At 38.7% G+C, this 15281-nt stretch overlaps 1 protein-coding gene across 1 annotated transcript; it reads right to left on the minus strand.

Moving 5' to 3' along the window:
* Positions 1 to 10820: 10820 nt before the first annotated feature.
* Positions 10821 to 13589, minus strand: LOC138878394 (secreted RxLR effector protein 161-like). Its single transcript, XM_070158070.1, has 2 exons — positions 13000 to 13589; positions 10821 to 10878 (listed from the first exon to the last, which is right to left on the minus strand). Exons 1-2 carry the CDS (start codon positions 13587 to 13589, stop codon positions 10821 to 10823), a joined length of 648 nt encoding a protein of 215 aa, XP_070014171.1.
* Between the last annotated feature and the right edge of the window lie 1692 nt (positions 13590 to 15281).

Here is a 15281-nt window from a genome sequence, read left to right on the forward strand (position 1 = left end):
TCAATTGATAATGTGATGCACATATATAGAGTTGGTCAGAGAGTATGTCGTTTGACTTTATTCATGATATAAGGTCGTAAGATTATGCGAAGACGCTAGCTTTTCGTATATTTAAATTCATAATTTTTAAAATCAAATAACCTTGGAATATATATATATATATATATATATATATATATATATATTGTAAAACAAAAATATGAAGTACACGTATAACGTACATGCAGAAAAAAACGTATATTTAATAAACATGTATAATAAATTTACAATCTATGTAATACCAACTAGAAAAAGTAAATAACATATCCAACCGGGTACTGATATGTAGGATACTTTCTATTTTTGTGGTTAGCAACTTGTTTCATATTTTCCTTACCTTTAATAGAATTAGTGTAAATAGAGTAGAGTCCACCACTCCTCATAAGGGAGTAACATCCATTACTCTTCTCCATTAACCTTTCACTATTTTTTATTATTATGATTGTATCTCCAACACCTCCATGATCTTCCCCCATGATCTCAATAATTAATATCATGTTCATGGCATACCTTTGTATTACCTATATATCATCCTATAAATAGAGTACACACTTGAATACATGGAAGTAATAAGAATCTCTCATCTGACATGACCCAAAATTCACTAAGGGTCTTGATGGCGCCGGACACCACTGTCAGGCAAGCCACTCATTAATACTTAATTAATTTCTCATTTAAACAATTGTGAGAACTCTGATTTTTCTTCCAAGTTTACTAGTAAAAGATACTTAGTTCAAATTTAATATACATGCCAAGAAGTCAATACAAAATACCCCTTAACTATCCCAGAACCCGTGTCACAAGTGCATGAGCTATTTCTAGGAAGAAATACAATACAACAACTGTCCAAAATACAAATTGGATAGGAAATAAATAAAATAACTTGGAAGAGACTCTGCTGGCTGTGGGTCGTCTCGAGAAGTGCAACTCACCTAAGTCTCCGCATCAACCATGCTGCTACGCCCGCCAGGCCACTAGTGATGCATGTGCCTGTGCAACAAAAATGCACAGCAAGTGTAGTATGAGTACGAAAACAACGTGTACCCAATGAGTATCACGTCTAATCTCAAAGAAGTAGAGACGAGAGGTCGACTTTGACATTAACTAGTGGTCCAATAATAATATAGTGAAAATGTGAGGAAATCATGGATTTTTATAAAGCAATTATAAACTCGTAAAACCAGATGTTAAGTAAACAACATCTCAAATAAATCGGATTTCCAAGGTTTACTTTTCATTATGCTTATCAACTATGTCTGGCCAGGGAAGGCAAATATTATCACATAACATTCTCAGACAGGCAATACAAGCATGTGCATATCATGCCGAGGTCGTACGATCCGATCCAACAATATTTAAACTGTGCACTGTTGGGGGTCGAACGACATGAACCATAGATGTATCTATTTAATCTACCGAGGCGTTCGACCCGTTCCAAAAATAAACACACACAGACAGTCAATAAAGAAGTCAACATGGAACAATTACCCAAAGAAAAGCCAATTCTCTTTTAACAATTTAAGAAAATGAAGTTTAAATCTTTTTAGAAATTTATTTACTAATTCGATGTGATTTAAGCAATTCAAGTTGTCAATAAGATTACAAATAGTCCAAGTATAGCATGCTTTTGGGTCCTAGACTACCCGGACTTAAACATAATAGTAGCTACGCACGGACTCTCGTCACCTCGTGTGCATGTAGCCTCAACAAATAGAAGCACATAACCAATTATATCACCTATGAGAACAATTCCCTCTTACAAGGTTAGAAAGGAGACTCACCTCGCTCCAAAGTGTACTTCCAATACCAAGAACGAGCTAAAACTCTCAATTTGGAGCCGAACGATCCAAAACTAAATAACCGAGGTAAGAACTAGTCAATACAAGCTCGCAAGATCGCATTCTAACTATTTAAGCAATTTTCCAACCTTAAAAACAAGTTTCCTAAAATCCGACCCCGGCCCCACGTGCCCGGATTCCAAAATTGTTCGAAGAAAGTTGTTCTTTATAAATTAAGGATCAAGAATATATGATTTCTACTCAATTCTATAACAAATTTCGCGGTTGAATCTTATTTTTAACAAAACCCTAGGTTGTACTCTATTCCCATGATTTTCACTAATTTTTATATGTGTTAATCTACCTAAAACTCAAGTATTAAACTAAGAATAGGCGGGATAACTTACCTCTAGATGCTAGGTGGAAGTCTTCTCTCAAAAGCTCCCAAAATCGCCCAAGAAATGAGTGAAAATGAGCAAAATGGCCTAGAGCACGAATAAATGAAGGCCACTGCCTTCTGCGATTTCCGCATGTACCGTCCTGGGCCGCACCTTCGACCACCGCTTCTGTGGAATGAAGACCGCTTTTGCGGTCTGGGACGCTTCTGCGGACAGGCCTAACGCTTCTGCGATTCCGCTTCCGTGGTTCCGCTTCAACGGATTTAGGGCCGCATCTACGGTCTTGGGCTGCCTGACCTTGGGCCGCTTCTGCGATAGGTGGACCGCTTCTGCGGTATTGCACCTGCGGTTTACCAACCGCAGGTGCATTTATGACAGCAACCAGCAGCTTCAGCCTTTTCCGAAAATTCCATTTCGATTTGTTAACCACCCGAAATCCACCCGAGGCCCCCGGGACCCCCAACCAATCATGCCAACCAGTCCCAAAACACATTACGGACTTGCTCGAGGTCTCAAATCATATCAAACAACGTTAAAACCACGAATCGATCTCCAATCCAAGCTTTATGAACTTTAGAATTTCAAACTTCTACTTTCGATGTTTAAACCTATCAAATCACGTCCGATTGACCTCAAATTTTGCACGCAAGTCATATTTGCCATTATGGACCTACTCCAACTTCTGGAATCGGAATTCGACTCCGATACCAAAAAGTCAACTCTCGTTCATACTTCTAAAAAACCTTAAAATTCTATCTTTAGCCAAATGACTCCAAAATGACCCACGGACCTCCGAATTAACTTCCGATCGCGCTTCCAACACCAGAATCACCATACAGAGCTATTTCCAGACTCGTAATCCCAAATGGACATCGATAAAATTGAAATGCACTTCAACCCAAACTTATGAAATTCTTTAAAAAGGCTAATTTCCACAATAGTTTCAAAAATATTCCCGGGTCTTCCAAAAACCCGATCCGGGCATACGCCCAAGTCCGAAATCATAATGCGAACCTGCTGGAACCTTTGAATCCCGATTCCGAGGTTGTTTACTCAAAAATCCAACCTTAGTCAATTCTTTCAACTTAAAGCTTCCCAAATGAGAATTCTCTTTCCAATCAACTCCGAACTTCCCGGAATTCAATTTCGGCGCACCTGAAGTGAAGTTGTTCATGGCCTCAAACCGCCGAAGAATGTTCTAAAGCTCAAAACAACCGGTCGGGTCGTTACATTCTCTCCCACTTAAACATACGTTTGTCCTCGAACGTGCTAAGAACTGTGTTGGGGTTGTCCGAATTCACTGTTTAACACCTCGAGCACCTACCCGTGCTACCACAACTCAACTGGGCACCCTAGCTAGATCAATCTGAAGATATCCTTTTTCACTTAAGCAAGTAAGCCTTTAGAGCCTAATTCAAACATCCGAAAATGCTCTGTCAGGCTTGTTCCAACGTACGCTCACCATATCAATAAATACACGCAACACCAAAGCATGACCGCGTACCTTAACTGAATTCACAACTTGCACCACTTTACTTATAGGACCACAATAACATTCTCCGGTCAAATAATCCGAAATTCCACGAATCTGATGCTCCCATTGCACCTCATGACCTACATAGTTCTTGATCTAACTCTTACAATACCGCCGCGATGGAAGAGATGTGTAGAAATTCATAACCGACTGCCAAATTCAACAAATCCTTGGCTCTATACTCCTGAAAAGAACCATCACCTCATCCTGAACCTTATAATGATCTTATCTCCTTAATATACTTCATATAATTAGATTGCACTGATCCTAAATCCAATGATCTCATCTCACCCAGTACGAACTGCTCATGCAATAAGCTACCCCAGACATGATCAAAAGTCTCATATGATGCCCCAATGTGCCAATAAGCCACCAATTCGAACGGGATACAAAGGGAAACGAACTTTAGAAGGAACTACTCAACTCGCGCAACTAATATGAACTTTCCTCAGAAAATGGGAAACAAACACACAAAAGACGAAGTATGAAAATTGTATTCAACATCACACTGTTGCGGCGATTCAACCCGATCCAAATATAACACTCACCTAAGGAGGTGCACATCGAGTTAAATTGCTCATTACAACAAAATACCGAATATCGGTCACAAGCATGCTAGGTGCATAATACCATCCCTGAGGGGACATATAGCCCTATAAGCTACAAAACTCAAGCACAACTGAGGTGCGATATACGATCTGACTCTCAAGAGCCATTTTGCTCATATAACATCATCTCTACGCAGAACCTCAATACATAAGAAAATTATCGAGCCGTTCACAACTCACACGACACCATATGGCATCAAATGAAATAGCCAACGACGAAATACCACCCTGACTACTCTTCCATAAGGACCATATTACTGAAATGAATACATCTGGCCTGATATAGAGCCCATATTCATACTTAAATCCATTCACAAACCTCAAGCCGACTATGATCGTACCGAACTGGGTCCAAAATCTTTCCTGGGTCCATAATAACCCCTTTTTCCCATAACAAACAAGAACAAGCATCATAACTGGAGTAATCCTCCACAGTCCCCAACCCAATAAATCAAGTGCCCTCCAGGCATCGATTAACAAATCAACGATATCACCACAATCTTCATACTGGGTTTAACTCTTCAATTAATCAAGTGACTACATGGCATACATATACAACCTTCCCATGGGGCACGCTCCCACAACCTTCCACAATAGATAACAAGTCTGTGCATCCAAACCACCGGCCGCACTAACGCCGAAAAGCGATCAAGAATCCTTAACCAGGGACGCAAATCTTTCTTTTTTTTTCACCAAACACCGATCTCAGGTGACGCTGAAGACAGTGCCAGCTTACTTTAAACCTCCAAACTCATTTTCTTCTCATCCGAGCTCGTAACACCCTTTGTCAACACCGAACTGCAACCTTGATCCTCACTTCAAATTCCATACCACTCACTGCACCCAACATGCCAATATACGATAGAACACGATTTTCATCATAACTCTGGACCCACTAATAGATTAACACTTCATCATATAAAAACTTTTTACTTAACTCATTCTAAGAGAACCATAGCAACACACGAGTGAATTCTCATAATCGTAGAATATGCAAATCTCTAAGTAGCGGTCTAAGCCACCTTAGCCCTTCCAGGATCTGCCTATACATAACAGGCCATAACAGTAGGATACTCCTAAATAACATTAATTACGGCGGCTAACAAGCCTCACACATTCCGTCACAAATCACTTGCATAACTTGATCACGCTGAAGGAACTGATCACTACTACCAATATGCCAATTCAACTATGGCTAACCAACCTATCTTCTTCCAATTTATCCTTGATTTCCTTAGAAATAATAATAACTCCATGAATCTTCTAGCACATGAATACCTTCTCGACGAAGCACCCGGCAGAATCACTTCCCTTGAAACCCGCACCTATACAAGGCATAAATCCTGAATCCTTCCCCAAGTCTGAACATGAGTCAATAAGGCTAACCAAAGCACACCTTTAACAATTCCTTTTCTCAAATTACCACTTATGTTCTTTTCCCGTAGCTGAAATAACCCATCAATATGCTAATAACCAGAAACCTCGCAAGTAGTTAACCATGCAACCCAATCATAAGCGGTGGGACTCTCCCACTTGGCTTGAAGCCATTATTACACAACTCTGGAATTCACCAGGATTCCTTATCTCTTATTAACATAACCTTGCGCAATCAACCGCCAAAATTCTCAGAATCTTTCTGTAAAACCCCCTTTTATACTCTGAATCATCAACCGCATTCACACGACCGATCTCTTTGCTGAATAACCAATAGAATTCTTTGCAGAAGCTTCGCCAACCATGCGACCGCCAATCTGCTCACTGGAGATAACCCACCTGTATAATTTACGTGCCTACATCTTCCAACGCCGCTGCATGGGGTAAAATAACCACGACATCAATAACCCATCTTGAGTCCGAGCTCACTCTCTAGCCACACAAGTACATTCACCCCTCGTGGACATCAATAATATATGCAACAACATCCTTCCAATTCAAAGTTATGTTGAATCCTTCTTCATTTCAAGCAGCTCCTTTCCGTTATATCAAATCTTCTGGTGCATAATAGCCCATGCTTCAAATTAAATCCGTAGACCCAATCATCGTCTACTAAAAATCCCCAAATCATTCAAAACTTTCATTAAGGTGTGTGGTCATCCTATCACAAAACCCATATGCAACTCCGCCACTCTCCCATTTTTGCGGTAATCACTCCTTTAATTAACTAATCGACCTTCACTTCTTATACCTGGCCTTCTAGAAATGTTAACCACCTCCTGACACTCCTCACATGTCCTTCCCCATCCTTTGTTGCTTAGTTGTTGCCTTAAATAAAATTTATCTTTGTAGCACTTGAGCCCACAGATCACTGCTAACTTTAAACCCTTCTGAAGATCATCTTTATCGAGCCGTCAACATTAGAAACACCGATTCAATCCTGAACCACCGCATCCCGCGATCTTTGACAACCCTTTCTCCAATATTATTTCACAATATCTTGCCCCAAAGGCGAATTGCAGAAGACCATACCACCGGCGAACTTAACACATACAATCGAGGATGACGACACTACATGGCAGATGAAAATTCCACCACGCTCGAAAATACCAAGTCTCGTTACTCCATCACCCCAAATCTGGACATTCATAGGCCAATTGCTTTTCCTCCGCCGGAAATGAAATATCAGATCTCTGAATCGTACACTGAGTAGACTTCCTTTCAAATCATTCACCGCCCCAACACATGGGCAAGTATCCTACCATCAAGTCAATACTATGCGATATCCAATCGTGAGCATCATAGCAACCTGTGCATAGCCTCCAAGCTCTTAGAAGCACAACTACCGAGCTGAAGCGATAGAAAAAAAAATCCTTTCGCAAGGCGATGGCAATAGCCCAACCAACCATACCGGGAGAAACATCCCGCACCACATCTATAGTACCATTGCAATTCTTCAATTCTCGATTTATAACAAGCGATTCGCATCGCGTAAGATTGAGTAGGAAGGAAACAAGGGCCTAAGCCTCAAGGAATCAAATCGCACGATGAGGAATCAAGAAGGGAAGTACTCCTAACAGCCCTGTAGCCTCCAGAAAATAAGTACAGACGTCTCTGTACCGATCCACAAGACTCTACTAGACTTGCTCATGACTCGTGATACCTAAGGGAACATAGTGCTCTGATACCATGTTGTCACGACCCAAAATCCACTAAGGGTCGTGATGGCGTTGGACACCGCTGTAAGGCAAGCCAACCATAAATACTTAATTAATTTCTCATTTAATCAATTGTGAAAACTCTTATTTTTCTTCCAATTTTACTAGTAAAAGATACTTAGTTCAAATTTAATATACATGCCAAGAAGTCAATAAAATATACCCCATAACTATCCCAAAACCCGGTGTCACAAGTGCATGAGCTATTTCTAGGAAGCAATACAATACAACAACCGTCCGAAATATAAATTGGACAGGAAATAAATACAATAATCTGGAAGAGACTCTGCTGGCTACGGGTCGTCTCGAGAAGTGCAGCTCACCTAAGTCTCCCAATCAACCATGCTACTATGCCTGCCAGGCCACTAGTGATACATGTGCCGGTGCAACAAAAATGCACAGCAAGTTTAGTATGAGTACGAAAGCAATATGTACCCAATGAGTCTCGTCTAATCTCGAAGAAGTAGAGACGAGAGGTCGACTTTGACATTTACTTGTGGTCCAATAATAATATAGTGAAAATGTGAGGAAATCATGGATTTTTATAAAGCAGTTATAAACTCATAAAACCAGATGGCAGGTAAACAACATCTCAAATAAATACGGATTTCCAAGTTTTACTTTTCATTTTGCTTATTAACTATGTCTGGCCAGGGAAGGCAAATATTATCACATAACATTCTTAGGCGAGCAATACAAGCATGCACATATCATGCTGAGGTCATATGATCCGATCCAACAATATTTAAACTGTGCAATGCCGAGGGTCGAACGACACAAATGATAGATGCATCTATTTAATCTATCGAGGTGTTCTACCCGTTCCAAAAATAAACACACACAGACAGTCAATCAAGAAGTCAACATGGAACAATTATCCAAAGAAAAGCCAATTCTCTTTTAACAATTTAAGAAAATGAAGTTTAAATCTTTTTAGAAATTCATTTACTAATTCGATGTGATTTAAGCAATTCACGCCGTCAATAAGATTACAAATAGTCCAAGTATAGCATGCTTTTGGGTCCTAGACTACACGGACTTAAACATAATAGTAGCTACGCACGGACTCTCGTCACCTCGTGCATACGTAGCCTCCACAAATAGAAGCACATAACCAATGATATCACCTATGGGGACAATTCCCTCTTACAAGGTTAGAAAGGAGACTCACCTCGCTCCAAAGCATACTTCCAATACCAAGAATGAGCACAAACTCTTAATTTGGAGCCGAACGATCCAAAACTAAATAAACGAGGTAAGAACTAGTCAATACAAGCTTGCAAGATCGTATTCTAACTATTTAAGCAATTTCCCAACCTTAAACACAAGTTTCCTAAAATCCGACCCCGGCCCCACGTGCCCGGATTCCGAAATTTTTCGAAGAAAGTTGTTCTTTATAACCTAAGGATCAAGAATATATGATTTCTACTCCATTCTATAACAAATTTCGTGGTTGAATCTTGTTTTTAAACAAACCCTAGGTTTTACTCTATTCCCATGATTTTCACTAATTTTTATATGTGTTAATCTACCCAAAACTCAAGTATTAAACTAAGAATCGATGGGATAACTTACCTCAGGATGCTAGGTGGATGTCTTCTCTCAAAAGCTCCTAAAATCGCCCAAGAAATGAGTGAAAATGAGAAAAATGGCCTAGAGCCCGAATAAATGAAGGCCACTGCCTTCTGCAATTTCCGCATGTGCCGTCCTGGGCCGCACCTGCGACCACCGCTTCTGCGGTCTGGGACGCTTCTGCGGACAGGCCCACCGCTTCTGCGGATTTAGGGCCGCATATGTGGTCTTGGGCTGCCTGACCTTGGGCCGCTTCTGCGGTATCGCACCTGCGGTTTACCAACCGCAAGTGCGGTTATGACAGCAACCAGCAGCTTCAGCCCTTTCCAAAAATTCCATTTCGATCTGTTAACCACCCGAAATCCACCCGAGGCCACCGGGACCCCAACCAATCATACTAACCAGTCCCAAAAGACATTACGGACTTGCTCGAGGTCTCAAATCATATCAAACAACGCTAAAACCACGAATCGACCTCCAATCCAAGCTTTATGAACTTTAGAATTTCAAACTTCTACTTTTGATGTTTAAACCTATCAAATCACGTCCGATTGACCTCAAATTTTGCACGCAAGTCATATTTGCCATTACGGACCTACCCCAACTTCCGAAATCGTAATCCGACCTCGATATCAGAAAGTCAACTCTCGGTCAAACTTCTCAAAAACCTTAAAATTATATCTTTAGCCAAATGACTCCAAAATGACCCACTGACCTCCGAATTCACTTCTGATCGCTCTCCCAACACCAGATCACCATACGGAGCTATTCCCAGACTCGGAATCCCAAACGGACATCGATAACACTGAAATGCACTTCAACTCAAACTTATGAAATTCCTTAAAAATGCTAATTTCCACAATAGGTGCCGAAATATTTTCGGGTCTTCCACAAACCCGATACGGACATACGCCCAAGTTCGAAATCATCATGCGAACCTGCTAGAACCTTCGAATCCTTCGTAGGTCGTTTACTCAAAAATCCAACCTTAGTCAATTCTTTCAACTTAAAGCTTGCGAAATAAGAATTCTCTTTCCAATCAACTCCGAACTTCCCGGAATTCAATTCTGACGGTGCGTACAAGTCATGATGCCTAAAGTGAAGCTGTTCATAGGCCTCAAACCGCCGAAGAACGTGCTAAAGCTCAAAACGACCGGTTGGGTCGTTACATCATCTCTTTCTCCCTACATTTTTTTCTATTTTATTATTTCATATTTTTATTTTGAGCTTAGTTTCTTAGCACGTTATCAACACAAATTGCTATTTTATTTGACACTTCGTAAAAAAGACGAAAGAGGCAAGGAATTGATTTGGAGATAAAGTTGTTAGCAGTGGCTGTTTTCTTCAAGTAAGATGCCACACTTAATTTATGATTTTTACTTTGTTTTACCAATGTTCAAGCCATCCATGAGAGTTTCAGTGAGCTTTTCCTAGTGATAAAGTACGAAGATAACCAAGTCCATGGTCGAACTACAAAAATATTAACTACCTAGAATTAGTTACGTTGCCAGTGGAAGCTCGAGTATTTTATATGTGAATCGATTTGCTTCAATTGTCCAGGAAGTGTTTTTTTAATTCTTCCTATAAATTCTCATTTTAATATTTGGAATTTAAGATTTGGTATTGTTCATATTACACAAAATACAATATTATTTATGCATGAAAATGAGTTAGTTGAATCAAATAGAACCATATCCAATCTTTTAATTTGCCTATGTATTATACATGTCTGTGGGCAGTCACCTTTTGGCAATTGATGGAAAATATACAGTGACTGTGGGCATTAGAATTAGAAATCTGATTTTCATTAAAAGAAAAAAATGACAGTATTGTAGATTAAACGCAAGTAACTTACGCTGCCATTCATATTTGTTGTGACATTCGCTGCAGTATTATCTAAGGCTCCCCGTGACTAAGGGCTTAGCGATGCATTATGTGAAGGATTGCGTATAGGTGTTCGTAACACGCAGCGGAAGACAATAACAATCCTAGGCAGATCTTTTTATGTTTAAAATTTATTTACATATCAATAGATCGGATCTAAGACGTACCTGGTGAAGAAAGTCTTGTTTCAAATTCTTCGATAGTGTGAAGACTCTATGCGTATCCACACCGAGACCAATCCTTGCTATCAACTCTTTGATTAATGAAACCCGTAAACAAATTGAACGGAAAACTTGTGCTGAAATTTTTCTCAAAAATCTCAACTCACAGATAGAAGAACAAAAAACACTTTTCTTGTAATTGTATTTTCTCTCTTGGCTTTTTTTGCACTCTCACATTCACAAAGTGTTTTTCTTCTCAAGAATTAATAATAATAATAATATGGCAAATTTTCTCCATCACCCTTTATATAGCATCACCTACAAACCATTTTCCTATTTGGTTGATATAATGATTTATTTGGGGTAAAGTTTATTCTTATTTATGGAAAAATCAAATCACGTTTTTTCTGGAAAACGTGACTGCCGAAGGTGTTTTATGGACATTCCATAAATCCAATTCCAAATTAAATACCACAAAGTGTTTCGAATGACAATCATACTGATGGGAATTACGTGTATGTCTTTGTGGACTTTCATCTCCAATTCCAAATTGGTAAGGATGAATTTATTATTAAATATATAACCTTTATATAAATCAATATTAATTTATATTATATATATCACATATATATAATTCAACCAAGAGATATAATTTAATTTTCTATTCCAAATAGAAAACTTTAATTTATTCACAATATTTATTATATCCTCTGTGCTAGCAAAGAATATAATAATATTTCATTTGGACTAATAACTAAATGTATTTGACTAATTAAATTCCTTAATTTAATTACCAAATAATAAAATAATCAATCCTCTAGCAAAGACCAGAACACTCGTTAGTGTGCGACCCCATAGGTTCAATACTAAGCCGGTAGTAAATTGATCACATCAATATACTAATCAAGGATGGCGTCTAGCAACACTCCTTAACGACCGGATAGCATGAAGTATACAATTTACTCTCAAGAACCAGTAGAAGAATAATGTAGTAATTCCTTCTGTCCTTATAGCTCTGGATCACCCTAGGATATGGTTCAACTGTCAAATCCTAATAGGCGACCAACTATGTGTCCATGTCAAATATATTCGACCATTGAATGACCTAAGAAACTCTTTTCTTCTTTCATTCAATTGCCCTGGCCAAGGTCTTAGTTTGGTCGTTTATAATTCATGACAACATGGAGCTTAAACTCATTACCAAGAGTTGACAGATTCCATCTTGATCAATCACTAATTCTACAAGCATTTAATCATACCCAATATCCTTTCAACTATCGCCCTTAGGGCCATAGGTGTCTAGTATCAAAGCACAATAAATAACTTGTCAATTACTATGACGATCTCAGGTCAAAGGAAACGGTTACATCACATTCTTCAAGAGAATATCCTATTGACAGTTTATGGTAATTCTAACCATTAGGAATTATCCAATGAGTCGGTTCAATGATCATATCTCTATATGCATCATCTATCTATGTAATTTAGTTAATGAGATCAACTAATCTTTATCCCATAAAGACGATCACATAAATATTGATCTAATCGGATTACTAATGTCCAAATTAATAATCCTACGATCAAGAACAAATTTAGATTAAATTATAAGAAACTTCACTCTCATTATCATGATCTCCATCACAATGTCAAGTCTCAAAATTTAATCAAGGACCTTATCAAATTAATCAAGCAATTAATAACAATGATAAAAGAATATCAAATGCCATATATATATTTTATAAAAATATGTTCAAAACATCAAATGTGATATTGGATCTAGGGCATATCTACTATATCCCTAACAATCTCCCACTTGCACTAGAGCCAATCACTCTTGTACTTCATTCCCAATTTCCACTTGTGCTTGTCAAACTCTTTTGCGCCAAGAGCTTTAGTGAATGGGTCTGCAGCATTTTCTTTTCCATCAACCTTTTGAATCTCGACGTCTCTACGTTCAATGATCTCTCTTATCAAGTGATACCTTCGCAGAACGTGTTTGGACTTTTGGTGTGATCTTGGTTCTTTTGCTTGAGCAGTGGCTCCAGTATTGTCACACAACAGTGGAACCGCACCTTCTATTGAAGGAACCACACCAAGTTCAGTTAAGAACTTTTTCATCCATACAGCTTCCTTAGCAGCTTCACTAGCTGCTATATCTTCTGATTCAGTCACTGAATCAGCTACTGTAGCTTGTTTGGAACTTTTCCAACTCACTGCACCACCATTTAAGGTTAACACATAACTAGAAATAGATTTGCTATCATCTCTATCTGAAGAGAAACTTGCATCAGTATAACCTTCAAGTTTCAACTCAGAATCTCCATAGATGAGGAATTGGTCTTTAGTCCTTCTTAAGTACTTAAGAATGGTCATCACCACCTTCCAATGTTCCTCACTAGGATCTGCCTGATAGCGGCTAGTCACTCCAAGTGCATAAGCCACATCAGGACGTGTACATGTCATGGTATACATGATAGCTCCCACTGCACTAGCGTATGGGATCTTACTCATGCGTTCTCTCTCTTTAGGTGTTTTAGGACAATCCTCCCTACTGAGAGTAATTCCAGTGCCTATCGGTAGATAGCCTCTTTTGGAATTATCCATATTATACCTCTTTAAGATGGTATCAATGTACAAAGACTGGGAAAGTCCAAGCAGCTTCCTAGATCTATCTCTATAGATCTTTATTCCTAATATATAAGCTGCTTCTCCCAAGTCTTTCATGGAGAATTGTTCAGATAGCCAAATCTTGGTACTTTGCAATGCGGTATATCATTCCCTATGAGCAATATATCATCAACATACAACACTAAGAATATAATTGTGCTCCCACTAACCTTTTTGTACACACAAGGTTCTTCTTCGCATCTAACAAAATTGAACTTTTCAATTGTCTTGTTAAATCGAATATTCCAACTTCGAGAAGCTTGCTTTAATCCATAAATGGATCTTTGCAGCTTACAAATTTTATTATGATCAGACAGAGATATGAAACCTTCAGGTTGTGTCATGTACACATACTCTTCTAGCTCACCATTAAGGAAAGCTGTTTTCACATCCATTTGCCATATTTCATAATCATAGTATGCTGCTATAGCAAGCAAAATCCGAATTGATTTGAGCATTGCCACGGGAGAGAAAGTCTTGTCATAGTCGACTCCTTCTTTCTGACGATATCCCTTGGCAACAAGACGGGCATTATAGGTCTCCATCTTTCCGTCTGCTCCAATCTTTTTCTTAAAAACCCATTTACAACCTATAGGTTTTATATCCTTTGAAGGTTCAACTAAAGTCCATACTTTATTTTCCTTCATAGATTCCATTTCGGATTCCATGGCCTTTTGCCACTTCTCATAATCAGAACTTTGTATAGCCTCTTCATAGGTCTTAGGGTCATCATCATTATGATCAACCTCATTTGATACATCATCTTGTACCAATAAATTTAATCTAGTTGGTACATGATGTTCTCGTGTAGACCTTCTAAGAGGTACTTGTACAACCTCTTCACCTTGTGCTGGATTTGGTTGTTGTTCAATTTTGTTTATAACTGGCTCATTAACCTGTTCTTGAACTTCAGTTAGTTTTTGAACTTCAACAGTTGAAGATGGCAACTTCCTTGGCAACTTCAAAACATCCAATAAAGGTTCTTCAACTTGGGTCTCACGATCTTCATATTGTGTTGATTCATTAGTTTCTTGAACTTCATCAAGTTCAATTTATTAATTATAATTTCCTTCTAAAAGAAATTCCCTTTCCAAAAAGGTTGCTCCTCTGGCCACAAACACTTTATGGTTAGAAGGGTGATAGAAATAATATCCCATTGTTTCCTTGGGATACCCAATGAACCTACACTTATCTGATCTTGAGTCAAGTTTATCAGTCTGTAGTCTCTTAACATAAGCTGGACAACCCCAAACTTTAATATGTTTAAGGTTAGGCTTACATCCTTTCCATATCTCATATGGTGTTATAGAGACTGACTTAGTGGGAACTTTATTAAGTAAGTATGTTGCTGCTTCCAAAGCATATCCCCATAAATTTATTGGAAGGTCAGTGAACCCCATCATAGATCTCACCATATCTAATAAGGTTCGATTTCTCCTTTCAGACACACCATTGTGTTGTGGTGTACCTGGAGGTGTCCACTGTGAG

This window comes from Nicotiana sylvestris, chromosome 9 (genome assembly GCF_000393655.2).
Source record: "Nicotiana sylvestris chromosome 9, ASM39365v2, whole genome shotgun sequence".
Classification (NCBI taxonomy): domain Eukaryota; kingdom Viridiplantae; phylum Streptophyta; class Magnoliopsida; order Solanales; family Solanaceae; genus Nicotiana; species Nicotiana sylvestris.

Bases quoted from the DNA above. Each gene is read 5' to 3' on its own strand.
- LOC138878394 (XM_070158070.1), bottom strand. From the start codon at position 13,589: ATGACATGTACACGTCCTGATGTGGCTTATGCACTTGGAGTGACTAGC. The intron at 10,879-12,999 runs GTTTGACAAGCA...AATGAAAATCAG, and splicing joins AAAGCTCTTGGCGCAAAAGA to ATTTCTAATTCTAATGCCCA.